General features: G+C 38.3%; 1 protein-coding gene across 1 annotated transcript in view; it reads left to right on the top strand.

The window, feature by feature from the left end:
- Positions 1 to 24,738, top strand: part of UTRN (utrophin) — a 731,009-nt gene that overhangs the window by 530,589 nt on the left and 175,682 nt on the right. Inside the window, 1 exon segment of the mRNA XM_042782042.1 lies at positions 6,763 to 6,919. Coding sequence (XP_042637976.1) covers positions 6,763 to 6,919 — 157 coding nt within the window.

The following is a 24,738-nucleotide window of genomic DNA, read 5'->3' on the forward strand; positions in this document are numbered from 1 at the left end:
CAATCTTCTCTCCATTTATTGTGATGCTGCTCACTGGTCCAGTTGTGAGGATTTTTGTTTTCTTTATGTTGAGATGTAATCCATACTGCAGACTATATTCTTCAACCTTCATCAGTAGGTGCCTTAAGTCATCCTCACTTTGATACTGCCTCGGAAACCCAAGGAGAGGTCAGCTCTGACTCCATGTCAGTGAGTTTGGTTTTTGGTTTTTTCTCATCTTGAGTTAATGTCCATATTAATAACTTCTGTATTTTGATATCTTGAGTTTCTTTTCACTAAGCCCCCATAGACCTGGCTGCACTCTCCTTTGATGTCATGTTGGCATCCAGAGATGATTAATCTCCACGAAACCTTCAGATCACTCTTCCCATTGGACTTCCTCTGTCTGGTTTTCCATTCTCTGACACTGGGATGATAACACCCATTCTGCCTTCTGCTCTTAATCCTAGACTTCTTAGTGCTGCTTTTGAAAGTTTAAAAATAAAAATAAAACAAAGGTAGCCTTTCTTCTACTATAATTTGGCACTTTCCATTTTCAGTTGGTACTGGGATTCTGAATTTTCTCTCATATACATCACCATGCCTGTTCCAAAGAATTTTATTCTTTAGTTCTAAAATGTTTCCTAGTCTTCTCTTTCTGCATTGCTTCCTTCTTTTCTGAGAACAGGGCCATCTAATAAATGTCCCTTCTGCTGCTTGGTATATACAATATTCATGTGGTTTGTATTTCAAATTGTGCCAGAGTTGTGCTAAAGTCGATACTGTCATGGCTGGGAGTATTTGCTCTAATTTATCATAATTTTTCAGGAAGGAAATATCTGCCAGAGATCCTAATAACAGCTAATATTTATTGTACATTCATGTACCAGCCCCTGCACTGAGTGCTTTACAGGCATTACCTCATCTGACCATGATGTGGTCATTAGAGCAGTGTTATATAGGGCTCAATACCTTGGGTAAATATCTTTAATATTATTCTGAAATCTTCTCAGGTAATCTTGATTAGACTTTTAAAATACTGAAATCTAATGTACCACATATTCTTTTGCAATCTGAAAAACATACATACAGTTTTATTTCACTGAGACCACGATAGGGAGCTCTGGTGGCATAGTGCCTAAGGCATTTGACCGCTAACCAGAAGGCTGGCAGTTCAAACCCTCCAGCCACTCCTCAGAACGAAGACTGGGCATTCTACTTCCTCAGTGATACCATTTCAGAAACCCAAGTAGGGGTTGCTGTGAGTCAGAACTGACTCTATAGCAGTGAGTAACAGACCATTATAAGAAAAAACAAACAAAAACACTCCTTGCTATTGAGTCAATTCGGACTCATAGCAATGCCCATTGGGTTTCCAAGGCTGTAAATCTTTACGGAAGCAGACTGCCTCATCTTTCTTCCATGGAAGATCACTATACGAGAAGATAGCTGATGATTTTGAAACTTCGCCTAGAAAATGGGCTCGTGGAAAATTTGATATTTTATATGTCCTAGAAAGAAAATGAATTGTGATATAATGTATTCAGTATTGTGAATGATATAGGTTGAATTTTTACATTAACTGTGTTTAATTTAGGATTATATTAATTAAATATCCTCTTATCAGCTTAATGATGTTTAATATAGATCCTTATTAACATATGGTTTCAAAGGCCAATGAAATTGTCAAATCTAATGAAAACACAGTTCAAAGATAAAATTCTATCTTTCCTTCCTTTTATGAGTCTCTTAAAAATTCAGGGCACCTTTTTAAAAGCCCTTAGAGAAGATTAACCTTTAACATGATCATTTACATCTAATGTTATCACATTTTACAATGTCATTGACACCACTTTAACCTTTGCTAGCTGGTTTTGCTAACCATATTGTAAAACTACTTTTCCCAACAACAGTAAAGAAAGATTCTGTTGCTTTCCTCATTCTCTTTTTGTTTTGGTGCAGTGCTTTGCAATAGAACTTTCTGTGATGGTTGAAATGTTCTGTATAATCATTGTTCAGTACAGGAGCCACTAGACAGATGTGGCTTATTTAGCATTTGGAATGTGGCTAGTGGAACTGTTGAGTTGAATTTAAAGTTTTATTTCCTTCAATTAATGTAAATTTAAATGTGACTTCATGTTGCTAGTGGCTACCATTTTGGAAGCATAGCTTTAGTGTTCTTTTCAGAAAAGTCAGACTGGACTCTTCATCTTCTTTCATTGTAGTTGTGTGCTGTTGACTCAATTCCGACTCACAGTGACCCTGTAGGACAGAGTAGAACTGCTTCCTTGGTTGCCTAGGCTGTAATCTCTATGGGAGCAGATTGCCAGGTCTTCCTGTTCTTCTTAAAAAAAAAAAAAAAAAAGCCCCACTGCCACTGAATCAATTCCAACTCATAATGCCCCTGTAGGACAGGGTAGAAATGCCCCAAAGGGTTTCCAAGACTATAGATCTTTACAGAAGCAGACTGTTTCATACTTCTCCTATAGAGCTGCTGGTGAATTCAAACTGCTGACCTTTTGGTTAGCAGCCAAATGCTTTAATCACTGTATCACCAGAGCACAATTCCTAGTCTTCTATTAGGATTTATCCCCTTTCTGGGAGAAAGAGTAATTCCGTTTAATGCTACCAGCTATTCTTGCACTAATTAAAGGTATTTACTTTCATTATGACCTAATTTGTAATCTGTGGGTTTTTCCATAAACCAAAAAAGATTATATTCTTAGAATATCAAATCAGACCCTTAATCCTTTGCTGTCTTTACTCAGGAGGGGAAAACAAAAATCCTCTGCCTGCTGTTGAATTGACCCTGACTGACAGTGGCCCTCTGTGTCTGCGTGGACCTCTGCTCTACACAGCTGTCAGTGTCTGAATTTTGGCAAGGAGATCACCAGGCTTTTCTTACAAGGTGCCTGTCTCTGGTGGACTCCAATTTGCAACCAGTTGGTTAGGATATTTTTACCTCCCTTCATTTGAATTATTTTATTCTTTAGTAGATGTACTTTCCAAATATATCTTTCCTTGCTTACAAATATATCTGGATGGTTTCTTTGTACCCTTCTAAATGCTCCTCAAGATGGAAACGGTGTCATAGAAAGAGTGTGGACTTGGCTCAGGTTTCAAATTCTCACCATGGCATCCTGAACAAGTTTCTTGCTTTTCTGTACCATTGTGATTCCCTCATAGCACTGTTGTCAGGCTTTCTGTCTTAGAGTGTGTTTGGTTTACTTGTCTTTTCTCTGGACTTGATGCTGCAGCTATTGATATTGTGTGTTTCTATCTCTGCAGCAGGGCGGTGCCCGGTGTCAGAATGTCTGTACTGAATACTTGAAAACTGTATTTTAACAAGTGTAACACTCCCCCTGCACACACACACAGACCCCGTTTCTTTTGTTTTTCATTTCTGTGCACTGGGAGAAGCAATGATAACTAGTTTGAAGAAACATTTTTCCTGAAAGGTAGAGGCTCTTGGTGATTTAAAATAGACAGTAATACATTTTCCTTCACAGTTCAATTTTTACTATATTTAAATGATGAGATACCATTTTTATGGGTCTTTATCTTCTAACAAGTTTTTGCATTACATTTTTTTTATTTTTAATGACATCGTTTAAGAAAATATTTAGAGAGTTGTAGAAGAAATGAGTCTATCTAAATGGGGTAACTTGTATAAAGCATACTTTGTAGTAGGCATTATCCTAATCCATATATTGAAAATATCTGTGGCTCTGCACATGTTAAGTACCCAAATAATGAACTAGGACAGTTGAGAAATTAAGGTGATAAGTCATGTTAATCTGAGGTCCCACAGGGAATTAGATAAATAAATATTTTAAGTGAAGATCCTGACACCATGACTGATAACTGGTTATTTATTTATAGTCTTGGGGAATTTTAAGCTTTAAAATGTTTATAGTAAAATTGAAAAAGTACAACTACACCTCACACAAATTTAAAGTTTCTTCTTAAAAAGCATGCAACCCATTGCCCAAGAAAACGCTTTCATCTTGCAAGATGAAAGAATTAAATTGAAACTAGAACACTGAAGGCTACTACGGAAGCATGCATTCATTCGGGCATATGGTTGTAATCCACTGAACTCATAGTTACAATGCATTGGAGAATAACCATAGCAGAATAGCCAGGCAAAGATTCTGCCAGATCAGCTTGCTTTTTGTTACAGGAAAAGAAAGACACAGAGGGACATATACACCCATGTTATCTTTTTGATCTCAAAGTCACTTTAGCTTCTCTCTTAAAAACAATTGCTTTCATCTTTATGCTGTTGTTGTTATGTGCTATTGAATTGGCCAACTCATAGCGACCCTTCCTTGGGTTTCCTTCCGAGGTGTTATCACTATGGAAGTAGATTGCCCAACCTTCCTTCCAAGGAGTGGCTGGTAGGTTTGAACTGCCAGCCTTCTGGTTAGCAGTCAAGTGCCTTAGGCACTATGCTACCAGAGCTCCTTTTCATCTTTATAGACAGTGCTTAAGGTGCTGACTTCTTCAAGATACTTGTACTTTTTATGCTTTAAATTTAAACAATCAGTTTCATTATTCCTGTGAAGTCAAAAGATAACTGCATTGGAAAGGACATTTGCACGCTCTTAAGCACAAAAAGTGTGTGTAACTGGATGTCAAAGAATGTAACATGTGGTTATTTGTTGATTAAAGAGTTAAATTACAAATATTGAAGAAACAGGATCCAGAAATCTGAAACTCAAGGTCAGGGCATGTGCATAAGTGTTTTGCACACAGAGACACCAGGTACTTCTTGATTGAGAACCCCTGATGGCCAGCTGTCATTGTCTTTTGTATTTGGACATATTGGGAAGAACTTGGAACAGCTCAGTTAGATGTATTTGCTCAAAATGATTCATAATTGCAGACCAGAGGGGATTTCCAGTTAATATCATTGAAATTATTTAGTTTTGCTCTATGACAAGTGAAATTATTGTTTATCAGAGAAAGGTAATTACATGTTTGGCCTAAAATCAATCAATATGAACACAGAAGAGTTAGAGCTTGAGCAGAATCAGGACCTTGTTAAAGCGTAATTTTGTAAAGTGAGGTTGGTCAGAGCATGTGGGGAGCCAGCAGATCCAATCATAAGTTCAAGGAAATCACATGAGTTTTGTGATCACACAGTTCTCAGAGAATTGAAACGTGCATTGAATTTCTTTCTGTATTTACACATTATTTGGTTCCTAGCTTTTTTGAATAAGACATAGAAATTTAGTGTTGGAATAGTTGATTTTGTTAGGTCACCAGCAATCAAACCATAAATAGGTTGCAGAATAATCGACCCTTTGTATGTGACTGTGAATGCTGGTGAGTTTTTTTTTAAGTATGAAGAGCTCCAATTTCTTTTTTAGCCAAAATGTTGGATAATAGATTCTAGTGATTATTTTATAAATTAGAGATGAACAGATTTATTGTTGTTCTTCTGAAAACATTTTGAACTTTTGAGCTACAACCTGATATTATTGAATTTATATTTCTAGGAGTACCATCTAATGTGATCGGTCAGAGAATAATTGTTCAAATCAACTACGGGCGACTTCTCAGCATTGAGACAACAGCTTAAGTAGTTCAGGTGTTCAGAGAGGAAATCACTGGTATGTCTCAGAGGAAGTGGAGGCTTGCCTGGTTAGGGAAATCATAGTCTCTTATCTCTGAGTAAAGGCGCAGATTTTGTTGAGGTAGAGTTTTAATGTCAGTGTCAGTGTGAGAGTTGTAGCCTGGAGTCTCTGGAATTCTTTATGTCTGATCTCTCTTTTCACATTAAGCCTACATACAGGATTGAAGCCAGATAACTGGGTTATCTCCAGGGCTCTAGCAAGAACCACTAGCAAATTTGTGCTTTTATTGACATATGTATTCTCAGGGACTTTTGCTTTGATGGAATATTTAACCCCATAAAAATGTATTTCTTCAACACAATTCCCTGATGATAATGTTCATTGTTTAAGAATCTTGGAAGATAATTTTCTATGCTAAAAACAGAACAGAGAGATCATCTTAAATTCCTGGTATAAAGTACTGGAATCAGGGATTCGGCTCAGTAGTTCATTAGTCATAATGAACATTTGTAGCTGGATATCAGTCAACCTGAAGCCAAGCGGTATTCTGTTTAAGCAATGCCTTATTCTTTTCCAACTGTTTGAGATAATTGTAGGTGAAGTTTTGCTTTTAATAATTTGTTTATAAGAGAAATCAAGACATTAGTCATTTCTTTTCCTAACAAATTGGTTTTTTAGAAAAATAAGCCCGTTGTAAATTTCAAGTAGCACAAACATATAGAAGTTGAGTACTTGCTGTGTTTTCAGTGGTAACCACATCTGGTATGTACCTTTCTAAGTATTTGCATATAATTTCTTTTTTTTTAATATCCTTCTCACCATGCATATAGGTGGAATAAGAAAAAAATATTTGGATATGCATGTATACTGAGCATAAGCTACTGAATCCTGTTTTTACAATTTTATATCATGGCCACCCTTCTTGAAAGTCTCAGATACATGCCTGTGTGGTATATGGGGTGTACATTTTAAAGTGTGATAGATACTAACAGTATGTCCTCTCATTCTTTCAGTATTATAGCTTATTTAAAAGTAACTTTTTCTTATAGGAAATCTTTTTTTCTTTTTTTTTTTCTCCAAGGGTAGCATCTTTATTGGATGTGAACATTTGTTGACTGTACGATACTAGACTAAAGGAAGGTATACAGTTTTGTGCGTATACATCAAACTTCTTACTGGTATTTACATTCTCTCTCAACAGGGCCCATTTGGAGGCCAGTGCTGAGAAGTGGAACAGGCTGCTGACATCTTTAGAAGAACTAATCAAATGGCTGAATATGAAGGATGAAGAGCTTAAGAAGCAAATGCCCATTGGGGGTGATGTCCCAGCTTTACAGCTCCAATATGACCATTGTAAAGTAAGTTGACCACATATGGTAGGTGTCTTTCTTTTCTTTTTTTTGCATTTGATTTTGGTGAAATAAATACTCTGAAATAAAATCCTAAGTAAGTATCGAAATTCAATCAATTACCACAGGTCTCCTTTTTCCTTTTTTTTTCCTTCCTCCTCTTAATTGTGAGTACTTAGACACTTTATTTAAATTGTAGGCATTACTTCCATTTTTGTCAGGTTAGGTTATCTCTTCATATTTAACTAAGCTTTCCCAAATTTTAAATAAGGTAGCCAAAGCATACAATTACGTCTAACTTGTAAAATTTTTCTAACTTTCCAATAGATTTTAATATATTAATATATTGGGAAGTTTCTCTCTTTCTCTTTTTTTTTTTAACTACAAGTTAATGTCATCTTAAATAGGGAGTCATAGATCATAAAAAATTATTAGCTCTCTTGTTTATAGTAGATGATTATGAAAAAATAAGGAATTGTGGTAGTAAGAAAATAGAATACAATTAAGTCTTAAAGCAAAAGAAAATCATTGTATTTCAGATCATTTCATATGTTTTATTTTTGGAACTTAAACTTTCTTGAATTACATTTTTGACTCTGCTCAAATTCCTTTTTATATGAATTGGTATCTTTACTCTAATAAGCAAAGAAACATACTGAGGTATTATTTGCTGACACTTAGATCTTTGTACAATCTAACTTCTTTGCTTAATTTACTTCCCATTCATTTACCCTTCAGACCTATTTTCTTGTACATTACATATCAGCTTGTTTGTTTGAGTTTACTCTTCACATGCAGTGCAAGTTCTCATTCTAAAGCTGTGCATTTTAATGTGATACTAGAATTCTGTTCCCATTAAAAAAATGACAAATGTGCATGCATTCTTCTAAAGAAAGATAACATCCATATAATAAGTTGCTATCTTGCAAAATGGTAAGTTCTGAAATATATTTTGTTTTGAACTTTTGTGACTAAGTTATTAAAAAGTACCAGTTGGGTCAGTTTTCTCTTTCTACTTAAAAAGAGAGTGTGGGTCAGTTTTCATTCAGTTTTTTTTTTTTCATTTTCTGCTTAAAAAGAGAGTGTGATAGAGATATAGCTAAGATTAGACAGAGAAATAGCTATAAGATGAAGTGTGTTAGTGAATGTTCTGTGTGTGTGTGTTTATGTATAGATATAGTAGAAATAGCAGGTTTAAAATCACTTATTTTAGAAAGTTACATTTTTCTCCTTACTTTTGTTTCAGTTTTCCTCTATTAATTATTCATATGCCCTTTTTTAATAGATTGAGTTTTTAGTGTTGGAAGAGAATAACATAAAGCTTCTTTTTAATATAAGTCCTTTAGGAATAAAATGTACTTATGGCTCCTGGCTTTGATTAAAACCCAAGACTTCAGGTGTGAAGGGGTTTTCCAGTTTGGCCTTTGCAAGTCCAGTACATACCAGCCTTTCCAGTCAGCCCTGCCTGTTTTCTCTCTCCCTCCCAGCAAGTCACCTGCTCTAGGTTGTGTTATAGTGTATTTTAGAGCACAGCTGCTTTGCTCCAACCCTTTGTGCCCAGGTATTTAGGTAATAAGGGCAATAAGGATAATGATTCTGGTAATAATATGGTTTATTCATTCACCAAGTGTTTATTGAGTGCCTACAGGAGTCCTCGTAGCCACACTGTAGGACAGACTAGAACTGCCCCATGGGCAGTAAAGCTTTATGGAAACTGATTGCCTCATCCTTCTCCTGTGGGGCAGCTGGAGGGTTTGAACTGCTAACCTTTTTTTTGATTGGCAGCCAAATGCTTTAACCACTGTGCCACCAGAGCTCTGTCCTGTCGTGTTGCTATGAATCAGAATCAACTCAGGACAGTGGGTTTAGTTCCTCAAGTAAAGGAGTTCTGGTGACAAAAGTGGTTAAAAGCTTGGCTGCTAACCAAATGGTTGGTGGTTCAAACCCACCCAGTGGCTCCAGAGCAGAAAGATCTGGTGATTTGTCCGCATAAGTACTACAGCCTAGAAGATCCTAATGGGCAGTTCTACTCTGTCACATGGGTTCACTGTCAGTCTAAATCAACTGGATGACATGCAGCAACTACAGCAAATATGTACCAGTCACTGTTAAACCAATAATTAACAAAAGACACTTGTTGCTTTTTTTCCTAGTCATAAAAGACAGGCATTAGATACACAGACAACAAATAAAGAATATACCCCATGATTATGAGTGCCACAAAAATGATAAAACAAGGTCAGGAAGAGAGAGAGGAATGGGAAAATATAGGCAAAGGTGCTAGTTGATGTGGAGAAGATGAGAAAGTGGCATAAATGGGGAGATTTTGAACAGAAACTTGAAGTATCAGGGTAAGCAATGCTGATTATTGGGGGAAGAAACTTTAGGACAAGGAAACAGCAAACACAAAGTCCATGGAGATGCAGTGTTCTTGGCATATTTGAGGAGTAGAATGGATGAAGTAGTTTAGCTAAATTGAGACGGGTAGGAGATGATGTTAAACAGGTTGGATGGGTAAAGGGGTGGATGGTAAAGTCAGATCACATAGGTGCTTTAAAGTCCTTTGTAAGGACCTTAGCTTGTACTCTGAGTGTGATGGGAGCTCTGGTAGCATAGTGCCTAAGGCATTTGACTGCTAACCAGAAGGCTGGAGGTTCAAACCCACCAGTCACACCTCAGAAGGAAGGTTGGGCAACCTACTTTTGTAGAGGTACCGCCTTGGAAACCCAAAGAGGGGTCACTATGAGTCAGAATCGACTTGATGGCAGTGAGTTTGGTTTTTTGGTTTTCTGAGTGTGATGGGAAGGCATGGAAGATTTTGTGGACTATAGTGATGTGATCTGACTGACAATCTATAGTAATTACTCATTAAATTATGAACAATAGAATATAGGGAAGTTCAGGAATATATTTCACTTAACCGAGGCAGGGGGGGTGGTAAGTTGGCTAAGGTCATGGCAGGAGAGATAATATGGAGTAAATTGCTTCTGTATGTACCTCAGAAGGAGAGCCAACTGGATTTGCTGATGGATTGGATAGGTAGTGTGTGAGAGAAAGAGAGGAATCAAGGATGTCAAGAATCAAAGGTTTGGAAGGAGCAAATGGGAGAATGGAAGTCCCATTTAGAGAGATGGGGAAAAGTGCTGGAGGAACAACGTAGGGAGGAAATTGAAGAGTTTGGTTTTGAAATTCAAGAGTTATGGTAGTTGGAAATACAAGTCTGAAGTTAGGGGAAAGGTTGTGGTAGAGATAAAAATTCTCATGTAGATAGTAGTTGAGGCCACAGGATTAAATAAGATCACCTAAATAGTGATTATAGTTAGGAAAAAAAAAAGAAGAAGAATTTCAAGAAATTAGTCTTGAGTCATCCCAATTTAAGATGTTGGGAAGATGAGGACAAACAGAGAAACAGAACTGAGAAGGTAGAGCTGAAGAGGAAGAACCAAAGGAGAACAAAGACTAGGACACCAAGGGAGCAACACTTCCTGAAAGAGAGAGTATTCTCAGTGATGGAGTGCCACACCACTGAAAGGTTGAATAAGATGAGGACAGACCGTCTAAGAATGATTTTTGTTAATCTTGACAAGAGTCATTTCAGTGGAGTGGTGAAGTTGAAAGCCTCATTGGATTGGATTCAAGAGAGAAGATGAGAAGTATAAAGAACTGTGTCTATTAGGAGTTTTTCAACAAAAAGAGAAATGCGACAGTTGCCGGAGGAGGAACGAATGTGTGAAATAATTCAGCATGTTTCTATGTTGATGGGAATGATCCCACGAAGGGAGAAACATCAGTGATGCAGGAGAGAGGGTACTAGGTAGGAAAAGTATCATTGCGGAGGTGTGAGAGGGCGGGTTCCAGTACATAAGTGGAAGGGTTGGTCTTAGTTTAGGAGGTCAATGAATTCGTCCATTTTAACAGGAGGAGATATGAAGTATATGGACTATATATGTAGGTAGGTTGGTAGATTTGCATGTAGGAGCATGTAAATGTTCTTTTTATTATTATTACCTCTTATTTTATCAATGAAATAAGAAGCAAGGTCATAAACTAAATATGAGAAGGGGGAAAGAGGCATGGAGGTTTGAGGAGAAAATAAAATGTCATGCCAAAGTGAAGAGTTAATAAGCTAGGAATATATATTAAGAGGGAGCTCTGGTAGTGTAGTGCTTAAGGCACTTGACTGCTAACCAGAAGGCTGGCCATTCAAACCCACCAACAACTCCACAGAAGGAAGATAGGGCAATCACTTCCATAGTGATACTGCCTTGGAAACCCAAGGAGTGGTCCCTATGAGTCGAGTCTGACTCGACAGCACATAACAACAACAACAATATATATTAAGAGTGCAGGACAGCTTTAAGAGACCTCTGAAGTCAGTGATCATGATCACCATGGAAGTAGATTGCCCAACCTTCCTTCTGAGGAGTGGCTGGTGGGTTTGAACCACCAGCCTTCTGGTTAGCAGTCAAGTCCTCAGGCACTATGCTACCAGAGCTCCTAAAGTGAGGACAGCCAATGTGAATGTTTTTCTTCAGCTGTACTTGCTTCATTGAAGGTGAAGGGTTAGTTGAAGAGTTGAATTTAACCAAGCAAATATGATGGAGGAAGAAGGTCAAGCAAGATAAGGGATTATACCAAAGGGGTTATGCTAATGACTGAATTTGAAATTTAATCTGGGTAAGGAGAAATGTGAGGACATAGAGGTATAGGGAACAGTAGTTCAGTGTTTGAGTCAATGAACTGGGACTTCATTGGGGCTGAGGAATTGTTGGAATTGGGAAACAAGGGGGAGTGAGTTGTAAAGAAAGCAAGGTGGTCAGGGAAGGGATGTTAGAAATTGAGTTTATGGAGGGGTGGACTTATTATTAATGACAGCAGTCCTTAGAAGAGGGGAGGTCAAGGACCTGAGAAGCCAGGGTGGTGGAAGGATCATCTACATGAATAATGGCGTGACCATGGACAGGGGAGAGAGCTGGATTTCAAAATAATGATTCTAGGGAAGGATGGTAGTTTAATTTGGGATTCTAACATAAAAATTATGTTTCATGTTCATTTTTCTTTTGAGTCTTACTAATACTCAAAATAAGCCTGACTAGGGGTGAGGGAAATGAATAGTATTAGTTGAATGTATTTGTTGAATGCTTCCTAATTGAGAAAATAGATATTTGGAGGTACTTCCAAGGTCAATATTGAGACTAAATCTTAAATTTCTTGGCCCCTGGTTCTGAACTTTTTTTTGTTTTGTTTTGTTTTTTAAGGTTACTGTTAGTTCCTTTATCACAATTGCCATCACGTAGCATGGTTAGCATGCTCCACACTATATAGGAGGGATGTTCCTTATCAGTAAGTGGGTCATACCAGAAGTTAATGGAAACAATCTGTAATTCTTTAGTTTTGCTGTGATGCTGAACAGGTTTCGGCAGACCTTCCAGACTAAGACAGACAGGGAAGAAGGACTAGTGATCTAGTTGTGAAAATGAGCCAGCGAAAACTTTGTGGAAAACATTGGTTTGTTCTACAACCAATCAATGGGGGGTGGCTCAGGACAGCACAGTACTTTGTTCTGTTGTATATCGGTTGCCAGGGCTCTGGAGCCAAATTGATAGCACATAACAACATATCAACAACAATTCTTTAGCTTTGCAATTAGACATGCTGTTAGAGGTCTTAGATATGCATTAGATGGTTTATATAAAGAGCCTTGGTTGAGTTTCTGAGTATGGGACTGGGTTGGTTCTCATCTCGTTGCTATATTGTTGCTGGAAGTGATGCACTGGAGAGTCTGTGTTGCTCTGGATTCTCGAATATGCTATTTTACTGTGGTCATACTCTACCTATTTATCAAGGATCCGAAAAGATAGGCCTTGTTAATAGTATATATTATTAATGTGCTCATAAAACTTTTTACTTGTCTCTGAGAAAGATGTGATTCAAGACGCCAGCAGAAATAAATTATGGAATGGATTTTAGAGTCAAATTTGTGGGGAAGTAAATGGAAATAAAATAATTCCTACATGTTTTAAGCTCTTGTGATGCACTAGGTACATTGGTAAGCATTGCATTATTTCATGTTACTATAAAGAAATAATATGATTCTGTCATCTGTATTTTACATTTAAGATTCTGCAGTTCTTAATAGACTTTAAGCAATTTATCTGCTATTATTAGGTGAGCAATGCACAATGTTAGGATTTGAATACAGTTTGTGTGTCTCCAGATATATTTATCATTCATTCAAAATGTGTTTATTGAACAACATCTATGTGCCAGCAACATTTTAAGGTGTTGTTAATTTTTTGCTAACTGCAATTAATTATTAATAGAAAAACTATATAGAGATAGCTGTATGAAATTTCTACTCAAGGCCCTACTATTTTGTTTCTCTTTGTCAACATCATAACTCAGCCTATGGGTGAAGTAGCATTGGAATTTAGCAGTGTGTCTATCCCCTCTTTGTCCTCAAGTGTCACTTTCTTGGCTTAGTAGGGAAAAGTCTGATGCTTCTTTTTTCACTCTCTCTAGTTTTTCAACTGACTTTTGAGAGTGTACTAAAAGTAAACATTAAAAATTATTCTCAACTCGTTGAACATTTACCTGAGGGAGATGCACTCCTTGGAGAGATCAATCATGGGAGAAAGAAGGGCTGTTTATGCACAGGGAGACAGCTCATGGGGCAGGAGTGCATGGATAGAAGGACACAGGGAAGAGGTAACTATTGGGAGGAAGTGGGAGGGGAGCTGTTGCATTGTGGGAAATTGTAGTCAATGTCATGAGACAAACTGTATGTGCACTGATGTATGGAAAGTGAATTTGCTCTGTAAACTTTCACCCAAATTACAATAAAAAAAAAAAATTATTCTCAACTCCTAATAGCCTATCATACAGTGCTAACTTTGCACTAAAGTAGCACTCAGTTTAGCTAGGAATCCTTGGGTGGTGCATGTGATTAATGCCCCTGGCAGCTAAATAAAAGGCTGGATATTTGAGTTCGCCCAGAAGCACTTTGGAAGAAAGGCCTGGTGATCTCCTTACAAAAATCTCACCATTGAAGCCCTGAGGTGCATAATTGTATGCTGACACACATGGGGTCACCAGGAGTTAGAATCAACTGGACAGCAACTGCATATATGTTAGCTGAATAAATCAGAGATTTATAGGGGGAAAAAATCATCAGTTATCTATCTCCCTGTATAACACTATCTAGTAGTACGGAAAAGCATGCTTGATGTTGGCTAAGTATTCTAAATAGGTCACAGCTGAGGCAGCAGGTTTGCTGATTCAGTGGTCCTTTCTGGAATGGCCGTCACATATTAATAGGTTTATTAATTGGCATCCCATCTGCCTTTGCCTATATGAACTATACAGGAGGGAAACACTCAGGGGAAGAAGTAAAAGCTTAAAACATGGTTTTTCCAAATTCTTTTCTCAGATTGTAACATTTGCTATTACTTTGATAGTAAAAGCTTGAAAATCCAGCCTTCATGAGTTCTTTTTTTGTGGAGGATAAGATCTATAATGTAGGCAATTGACTGTAAATTATGTGTGGCTGTTGAAGCAGTATATCAACAGGGAACTTCAGAAATTCAAGCCAGATTCAGAAGAGAACTTGGAACAAGGGATGCCATTGCAGAAGTCAGATGGATCTTGTCTGAAAGCAAAGAATACCAGAAAAATGTTTACTTGTGTTTTATTGACTATGCAAAAGCATTCGATTGTGTGGATCATAACAAATTATGGATAACGTTAAGAAGAATGGGAATTCCAGAACACTTTATTGTGCTCATGAAGAACCAGGAGGCTGTCGTTCGAGAAGAACAAGGGGATACTTCATGGTTTAAAATCAGGAATCGTTTTACCACACTTATTCATTCTGTATGCTGAGCAAGTAGTCTGTGAAGCTGGACTATATGAAGAAAAATGAGGCATCAAGATTAGAGGAAGACTCATTAACAACCTGAGATATGCAGATGACACAACCTTGCTTGCTGAAAGTGAAGATGATTTGAAGCACTTGTTGATGAAGATGGATGACTACAGTCATCAGTGTGAATTACACCTCAACATAAAGAAAACAAAAATTCTCACAACTGAACGAATAGACAGCATCACAATAAATGGAGAAAAGATTGAAGTTGTCAGGGATTTTGTTTTACTTGTAATCACAATCAACACCCATGGAAGCAGCAGTCAAGAAATCAGACTTCATAGTGTACTGGGAAAATCTGCTGCAAAAGACCTCTTTAAAGTGTTAAGAAGCAAAGATATCACTTTGAAGACTAAGGTGCACCTAACTCAAGTCAGAATATTTTCAATCACCTCATGTGAAAGCTGGACAGTGAATAAGGAAGACTGAAGAATTGGTGCCTTTGAGTTGTGGTACTGGTGAAAAATACTGAAAGTACCATGGACTGCCAGAAGAACAAACAAATCTGTTCTGGAAAAAGTGCAGCCAGAATGCTCATTGGAAGCAAGAATGGCCAGACTTTGTTTGACCTACTTTGGTCATGTTGTCACATGGGATCACTCCTTGGAGAAGGATACCGTGCTTGGTAAAGTGGAGGGTCAGCAAGAAAGAGGAAGACCTTCAGCAAGATGGATTGACACCATGGCTGCAGTGATTGGGTAAAGCATAGCAAGTATTGTGAGGATGGTACCAGACTGGATGGTGTTTCATTCTGTTGTACATAAGATTGCTATGAGCCGGAGCTAACTCGACGACACCTAACAATGATGACAACAACATGTGTGTGTAGGGGTATTCAAGGTGCACTGAAGAGGGTTAAGGAGTGGTCACTGCCTCCTTGTATGTGTGATAATTGGGTGAAAATGGCACTGAGTTGTTATTGAAGGACACAGGAGTGGAAGAGTCCTTGCACTGCAACGAGGACACCTTTATTTAAGAGCTGACTCTGCCGCTGACTCATTGGATGACCCTGAAAACGTTATCAGACTTACCCCGGCTTCAGTGTCCACACCTGTAAGATGGGGATAATAAGTAATTTCATCTGCCTACATGGAATTATTCTGAGAATCAAAGGAAATAATGTACATTAAAGCATTTTAGAAAACGTGAATTGCTGTGGGGTAACGTATTATTTTACTTAATTCTGAACATTCTACCAAAGCAGCCTTCTTCCCCAGCTGCCAAAAATAATGTTTTGCAATCACGGTATATTATTAAAAGTAGGGCTAATCACTATGTATTATGACAACTAGGGTTCTTTTTAAAGAAATGCAATACCTACTGTGCTTACCTACTTTATTGAACTTTGCCCACTTTAATCACTGAATACTCTGACTGTGGTTTAACTTCAGCCTTGTATCCAGTGGTTCCCTTTCTGGAGGTTCACTTAGCCAATTTTCTGACCTAAAGGTCATTCTCTAATCTATCCTGAATGTTTTCTTAAAATCAAAATCTCTTCTGAGTGTGCATGTGATTGCCCTATGTTTCACGGTACCTCTTGTTTTCCTGCCTGAGGCCTTGAAGGTGTTCTTTCTCTTTGCCTTCAGATTCTTTCTCTCAAGAGACATCTTTAATTTTTTGCATGTGTGTACAACTTGGAATTATTGATTATTATAACTGAAAAGGACCAAGAAATAATTTAGTCCAACCCCCTTGCTTCCAGTGGAAGGACACGAGGCACTGTGTGGTTTTTGTGAAATCTGGGTTTTCATGTCTCCCTCCCTCTCTTTCTTCCAACCAATACTTATCATTTACCTACTGTGTACCTGGCAGTTTCTACCTTGCCAAGGAGACACTGGTACAGACAGCAGACACAGCCAGTCTGTGTGGAGCTTACAGTCAGGGAGAGCCTGTGCTTGCCCTTCGGAAACCTGCAGTTCCTAGTTAGCTGTGCTTTGAGAAATCCCTTGCAGACAGGTTTGCTGCACTGAATTGCACGTTAGAATCATGAACGTCTGCTGGTCTTTCCCCACTCATCTGTTTCTGTGCTCCGAACTTTTATCCCTGATTATAATTCAGACAAGCTTCCAGTTCACACGCACATTTATTCTACAATAATGATTGTAGAATTTTTTTCTCTGCAATTATAACATTATGATGCATTATGATGTAGCTTTCAACAGAACATACAATCATTTTTAAACTAATATTTTCCACAGGTATATTTTTAGCATACTAAAGTAAAGTTAACGTTTCCTTTACTTTTAGCTTCGTGTTACAGACTGTATTTTTTTTTTCCACTTTCCTGCTATTTTAGGTCTTTTATTGTCATAATAGCATTTTTAAAAATGTCTTTTTTTTTTTTAATACTTAAAGAAACTCTTGCTTCCCACTTTAAAAATACATAATCAAACTCGATCAAAATCAGCCCTTAAATGGTTTGATACTAATATTAGGCAAAATATTTGTTCCCTAAAATTTCCCCAGAATCAGAGGGAGACCTTGCCTTTGATATCTAACTCCTTTTCTCACAGTAAAGGGGATGTCTGAATTAGTTTATTTTGAACAACAGAGTATTGTTTAGGGACATCAAATTAATTTGATATAATCTCTCAATGCTAATTTAGGACGTCTAGAGATATGATCTCTCCCCTCCTCAAAAAGGAAGCAAAGAAATGGAACACTGATGATTTATTTATTTATCAATTCATTCCAAGGTACATGATCTCATTGGTACAAGATTTGAATATCCTGGTACACACGTCTTTTAAAGATCAGTTTAAAGGCAGTATTATATGTCCTTTCGTTGTGGGCAAGATAAATAACTTCCCAAGATGCATGGTTAAACCAACTATGCTATTGTTACTTGAATAAGCACTTTCACTTTGTGTGAAAATGTCTGATGATGATATCATATACAAAAAGTTCTTTCCCAGTACAGATAGGTGTGGAGTTGTTGCATGCTGGATATCTGTGTGAAATGACTCAGAGGTTGCTGGCAGTGATGCCAAAGACACTCATCTTTTTTAAAGAGTCAAGTGAAGAATACACGTAATGAGATTTTAAAGAGATATTTGACTCTGTTACCCATATCTATATATATCTTTATATATATAAATATATATATATTTTCCAGTTGATTTAAACCTTTTTTAGCTCTTATTTGGATCTCACTGCCCTCAAGGCAGATCCGACTCAGAGCGACCCCTCCTTGGGTTTCCGAGGTGGTATCGCTATGGAAGTAGATTGCCCAACCTTCCTTCTGAGGCATGGCTGGTGAGTTTGCACTGCCAGCCTTCTGGCTAGCAGTCAAGTGCCTTAGGCACTACTCTACCAGAGCACCTTTCCTTTGGATGATTTTGTTGTTGTTATGTGCCATTGAGTAAGACCCAACTCATAGCGACCCCTCCTTGGGTTTCCGAGGAGATATCATTATGGAAGTAGATTGCCCAACCTTCCTTCCGAGGAGTGGCTGGTGTGTTTGACCCGTCAGCCCTCTGGTTAGCAGTCAAATGCCTTAGGTACTACACTACCAGAGTATTCTCAGGCATCTTGTATTAAGGCTTTCTGTTAGAAGAAGCAAGTATTGAAACTAGTGTTTAGTGCATGAGCTAAGATAGACCTGGTTTTATTTCTCACCTGTTTTGCTAACACATTGCATGACTTAGGTCCTGGAGCATGTTGTGGCATCCCTTCAGTCCTCAGTTTCTGCCCATCAATAAATGTAAAGCTGTTAGAGTAAATGCATACAGGAAGTGCTCAGTAATCAGTAGTGATTGGAGTTGTTGTTTAAGCTAGGGCTTATATTTTCTAGTGTATATACATACATATATATATGTTTTTCCCCTTCCCTCCCATCCCTGTGAGTACCCCCTCTCTGTGCCCTTCTTAACCATGCACTCCTATTTGTCCAGCTTTCCCTCTATGTGAATGCCGCCCCTCTGGTGTCTCATAGCTGATTGATCTAAGGGGTGTATCTCCCTAGGGTAGATGGGTGCATTGCCCTGGGGTAGGTGTTCTGCATGTAGGTCTTTCTACTGTTGGGCTGTGAGCTAATCCATGGAAGTCAATCCATTTCTAGGCCCTAAGGGTAACCCAGGGCCATAGTCTCCAGAGTTCCACCAGTCTCTCTCTGACCAATAATTGTGGTCATTTTTGTATTTTTGAATTTTGTTCCACATTTTTCCTCCCACTCTATCAAGGATCTCCTGTTTTGATCCCTTTCAGAGTGGTTGGCATTGGTAGCTGGGCACCATCTAGTTCTTCTAATCTCAGGGTCATGGAGGCTGAGGTCCTTGTAGTCCATCTTATCCTTGGACTGATTGTTTCCAGATGCCTTTGATTTTCTTCACTCTTCTTTGATTCAAATGAGAGGAGATCAGTAGTTGCATCTTAGATGGCCACTCAGAAGCTTCTAAGACTCCAGTTGCTACTCACCAAAGTAGGTTGTAGAACAAGATGTTTTTGTATTGTGTTGTGCCAATTGAGCTTGATGTACCCGGAGACTGGTTCTGAGTCCACAAGCCTGGTGATTCTTTCTCTTCAGGTGTTTGATTGTCTCTGAGAAGTTAGTCCAACTGTGTCTTCTGTTGCTTCTATAATGTATGTGGCTAATTTTGTAGCACAAGTGCATATGTAAGATTATCTTCAGCCAAATTGATCTTTGGTTTAGAATGTATTCCTGTTTACCTACCCCGCCACCAGATCTTCTCACCTGTCTGTGCATTTACCTGTAGCCTGGTGTTTAGTGTTAGTGGTAATGCAGTGTTGTGCATGTACTAGTATTTGCCTCTGTTTCCTATGTCTTATGTGTACTTTTCTGTGTCCTTCCTTTCCCCAGTGTCATCATGCTGGTCACAGACTCTCCATACCATTCCTCCCCTCACCCAAATCAACATGTGACCCCTAACTAGTCTGAAATTTTTATAGTATATTTTCAGTGTTGACTGCTGTGTGCCTGCATTTTGTACTTTTCCTTAAACGTATTATCTGGGCACTGTTGTTGTTAGGTGCCATCCAGTCGATCTGACTCATAGCAGCCCTGTATACAACCAGACTCTATACCGCCTTCTCAGTTGGTGCTATAGTTGAGCCCGTTGTTGGAGCCACTGTGTCAATCCAGTGTTTGGGCACTAAAATGCCTTCAATTATGTTTATTATTTTATCTTATTTATGATTTAAAGGATAATTTAGAGTATTCAGGAAGCTGGATAAAGGTATTGAAACAGTATCTTTGAGAATTTATGGAGAATAAGATTAAGTCCTAGAGATTAGAAGATTTATTTCTGTCTTAATAAAAGAAAACCGCTCACAGAGAGACCAAACACAGAAGACATATCTGTGTTGCCTTTAGTTAACTTATCAAAGGCTAATAGGCAAATTACAAATGTTTAACCATGAATAAAATTACCTTTAAAAGCTGTCAATACAGTTGACACTCCATGTCCACAGGTTCTACCAACCATGGATCAAAAATAATTCAGAAAAAGGAAAAAAGCAATTCAGCGGTCAAAGCAATCCCTCAGAGGCTAAGAGAATGCATCAAATGTTATTTACATAACATTTATATTTTATTAGGTATTAGATGTAATTTAGAGATGATTTAAAGTTTACTGGAGGATATACACAGGTTTTATGCAAATACTACAGCATTTTATATAAGGGACTTAAGCATCCGAGGATTTTGGTATTGGGGTAGGGGAGTGGTTCCTGGAACCACTTCCCTGTGGATACCAAGGGATGACTGTACTTGAAAGTGGCCATAATTTATAAAGGAACAAAATTCAGATACTACATTTGCCTGACCTTATCCTGGATCCAAACTGCCTTCTCAGTCACAGGTCGCTGTGGTCAGGGTCTCTGGTGTCTCAAGAGTTAGGCTTGCAGCCACGTTAGATTCTCAGGGGTCGATTTATGGAAACTCGGGTGTTCTCAAAGCTCTTCAGATTCCCACATTGTTTCTCTATTGAAGTCCTTCCAGTGTGCATCTAGGATTTAATGACATGTTTTATTACTACTCTTTGATAATGGCAGTGTCAATCAAGTGATTGATTAATTCATGCATTCACCCACCCTACCTATTGAATGCCTTATGTGTGCCAAGCATTGAAATTAATGCTGAAAGTACAAAAAAGCAGTAAGGCACAGCCTTTGCACCCCAGTGACTTAGTTTAACAATTTCTGTTTCCAAAAGTTCTGTGCTTGTGATTGGTTGGTGGCATCCAGGAGGAACATTATACATTTGAATGTTTTAGGTGCTGACTCTGAGATTTCCAGTTGGAGTGATACTGTAAGGTCATGCTTCAGAGCACCTCGTCTTTTCAAACACCAAAAAAAAACGGAAAAAACCTCACTGCCATCGAGTCGATTCCAACTCATAGTGACCCCCATTGGGTTTCTGAGGCTGTAAATCTTTACGGAAGTAGATTGTCCCATCTTTCTTCCATGGAGCAGCTGGTGGGTTTGAACCACTGACCTTCTGGTCAGCAGCCAAATGTCTTACCCACTATGCCACCAGAACTCCTTAAACACCTAGCAGTTATAGATAAAATACAAACAAACCCACAAAAACAAGCATGAGACAGTTGGGCCCCAGTGCAAGAAAATCATTGTATAGACCAGAAACAAAACAGAAAAGCAAAGAATTTCGTGAAGCTGATGCTGGCTGAAAATAGGTAAACAGCCCTGGGGCCACTGGGTCTTGGCAATGAACATAGCTAAGCCATTGCTCAGAACCTCACTTTTATATATTGAAATGAGTGATTCACAGCTTGCCTTGTCCTCTAGTGTGAATATCCTAGGAACTGATACTATGCAACTTCAGTGTATTTTGAACCCTTAATTAAATGCCTTTACTTTCTTGGATGGTTTTAACAGTGACTCAGAACAATGAAACAGTCCTCAGTAACAGTAGCTTTGTTCAATACATTAACAACATACATACAGAGAAACTGTGGACACACATTAAGTTTGGGGAATAATAATAATAGTAGTAATAAGTCATAATGTGCTGTGATGTTCCAGAGAGATTCTTAATGTCAGGTGTTTGGTCCAGGGCCCGGCATATCATAAACAATGGTAAACGGCTGCTGTTATCATTTCCTGTAACTGCTGGGATTCTGCCTTAATAGTTTTGATCATTTTGTTTTGCTTAAAATTGTCTATGAGTTGTTTTAATTAAATGAAACATTATTAATTCTTTGTTATTTGCCATTTAATACAGGCCAATTAACTAGCCTCCAATTACTCTTTTTGGAATTAGAGGTTACTTCCCATTCAGTGTGGTAAAAAGCACTGTTATATTGCTTTTCTCACGCAGACACATATTTAATTCCCTCAAATGTCAAAATAAATTACCTTAAATGTGTAGTGTTTTAATAAGTCTGTTTTAGAATAAATGGATACAGTTGAATGTTCCCATCTAGTAATTTAAATCAAATTTCTAGTATTGATTTTTAAAGTGTTACAGAAAGTGAAGTCACATGTGTAACCTCAATTTCAAGAATGAGAGACTAATAACAGTTATCTAGTGTCTACTAAGTATTTAATGTTCATTTGTGATGTTATGGACTTACCTCAGTCAAATCCTTTAAGATTGGATAAAATTGTAGATGCACTTTCTATGGTTCACTTTATATTTTCATCACATGGCAAATGTTGAGTTGTGTAGTGACAGACATCTACACTCCAATACCAGTTTGCCAATAGTATGCATGTTTGGTTTTATAAAACAAATCACTGAGAATAATTGAAACTGCATGATCCAGGTTTACTTTCTTATATGTTTGTCCATTTCCTCAGGGCAACTCTGTCCTTTGCTTAACCCACTTTAATTCCTATATTCAAACCTCATTATGTAATCATCAGGGCATTTGGATCTTAAGCTGAATCGCCAAGATACATTTGCCAATTCATTCATTATAACAAATTCCACCTTTGTCCTTGAAACAACACCACAACATTAAATTTGTGTGTGTGTGTATGTGTGTATGTACAGGTCACCTGTCCCCACCCATCTAAAGGAATCTGAGATGCTGCCTGCCAGATCTGTAATATTGAGGTTATGAGGTCACCTAAGGTGGAAGAATTGGCCTTTTTCTAAAATTGATTAAAATTAATTTCCGAGTTCCTCTCCAACCTTTGCCTTCTGTGTTTTCTCTCTTAGTTAAGCTCTCCCTTGTGCCTGAAACAACAGTTCTTGAAGCAAGCCTTCTACCACCTGTACCACCCCAGTTCATTGTCTGCTTCCAGGCTTGTCTTCTAAGTCTGATAGCTGTTGTTGAACCTCATCCAGCAGGGCCATTGAGCACCCAAGTTTAGAAGGAGAGATGAGGCAACCTAGTACCTCTCCCTCTCTGGCAGAGAAATTACGAGTAGGTAACAAACTTAGCCAAGAAATCAAGAATGTGTAAAACCAATCAATATAGTCTACTCCTTTATTTGGTTCATTCTTTAATGAACTACCCCTGGAAATTTCTAACACAGAAGAAAATTTCTCTTATCCACCAATTTATTTATTCATTCAGGAAGCTTTTAAGTTGCAGTTGATGTTTGCCTTCTGCTTGGCTGTTGCTGTTCACTGTGTAGGCCCCTGACTCAGGGCAACCCTGTGCACCAGAGAAAGAAACACTGACCACTCTTGGGCCATGCCTATGATCAGTTGGAGATAGGACAGTTTGTCCTGCAGGGTTCTCACTGGCTAATTACTGAAGTAGATCCCCAGGCTTTTCTTCCTAGTCCTTCTTAGTCTGGAAGCGCCACCGAGACCTGCTCAGCATTACAGTAACACACAGACCACCACCGACAGATGGGTGGTGCTGTGCGTAAGATGCACTGGCTGGGACCTAACCCATGTTTCCCACATAGAAGGTGAGGATCCTACCACTGGGCCACCCATGTAGATAGGTGAAAATTCATTATAATTGTAAGATTGTCATTCATTATAATTATAAGATGATTTTTACTACCCCAGAGTTCACAATCTAGCAATGGAGCCAAGCTGAAAATGTGACTACAGTGATATCAAAAGCACAAACAGCCGGCCGGGGAGGCAGAGATGAACCAGGATTATTGGTGGTTGGCAGTGTTGGTGGCTCTATTGACAAAGTAGCCTTTGAGCTGAAAGAGACCTTGGAATAACTGAGAACTGAGTAAGTAGTGTTATCAGAATTCCTCAAGGAAAGAAACCTTCAGAAGAACCCTGACATGACTTCGAGTGGGTGATGGAACCAGAGGTGCTTCTCACCTCTCCCTTGATCATGCACATAGTCAGCCTGAAAGAGAAAAGAAAATGCATGTTCAGCACCTGATACAGTGCCTGATAATAGATACTGAATATATTTGTTGGGTGAAGTTAAATGTTTATGTGTGCATGTATTTCTTAAACTGTAGGGAAAAGTACTGTTTTATTACATTTAATTGTGCTCATGAGGAACCTGTACATAGACCAGGAGGCTATTGTTTGAACAGAAAAAGGGAACACTGCGTGGTTTAAAATCAAGAAGGGAGGGCATCAGGGTTGTATCGTTTCACCATACTTACTCAATCTGTATGCTGAGCAAATAATCCAAGAAGCTGGACTGTTTGAAGAACTTGGCATCGGCATTGGAGGAAGAATCATTAACAACCCGTGACACACTGATGACACAACTTTGCTTGCTGAAAGTGAGGATGACTTGAAATACTTACTGATGAAGATTGAAGAAAACAGTCTGCAGTATGGATTACATCTCAATATAAAGAAAGCAAAAATCCTCACAACTGGACCTATAAGCAGCATTACGATAAATGGAGAGAAGATTGAAATTGTCAAAGACTTCACATTGCTTGGTTCTACCGTTGATGCCAATGGAAGCAGCAGTCAGGACATCAGACGACATATAGCACTAGGCAAATAGGCTGCAAAGGACCTCTTTCAAGTGCTGAG

The sequence above is a fragment of the Orycteropus afer genome, unplaced genomic scaffold, assembly GCF_000298275.1.
Source record: "Orycteropus afer afer isolate SDZICR_OR568_19922 unplaced genomic scaffold, OryAfe1.0 scaffold00226, whole genome shotgun sequence".
In the NCBI taxonomy this organism is placed as follows: domain Eukaryota; kingdom Metazoa; phylum Chordata; class Mammalia; order Tubulidentata; family Orycteropodidae; genus Orycteropus; species Orycteropus afer.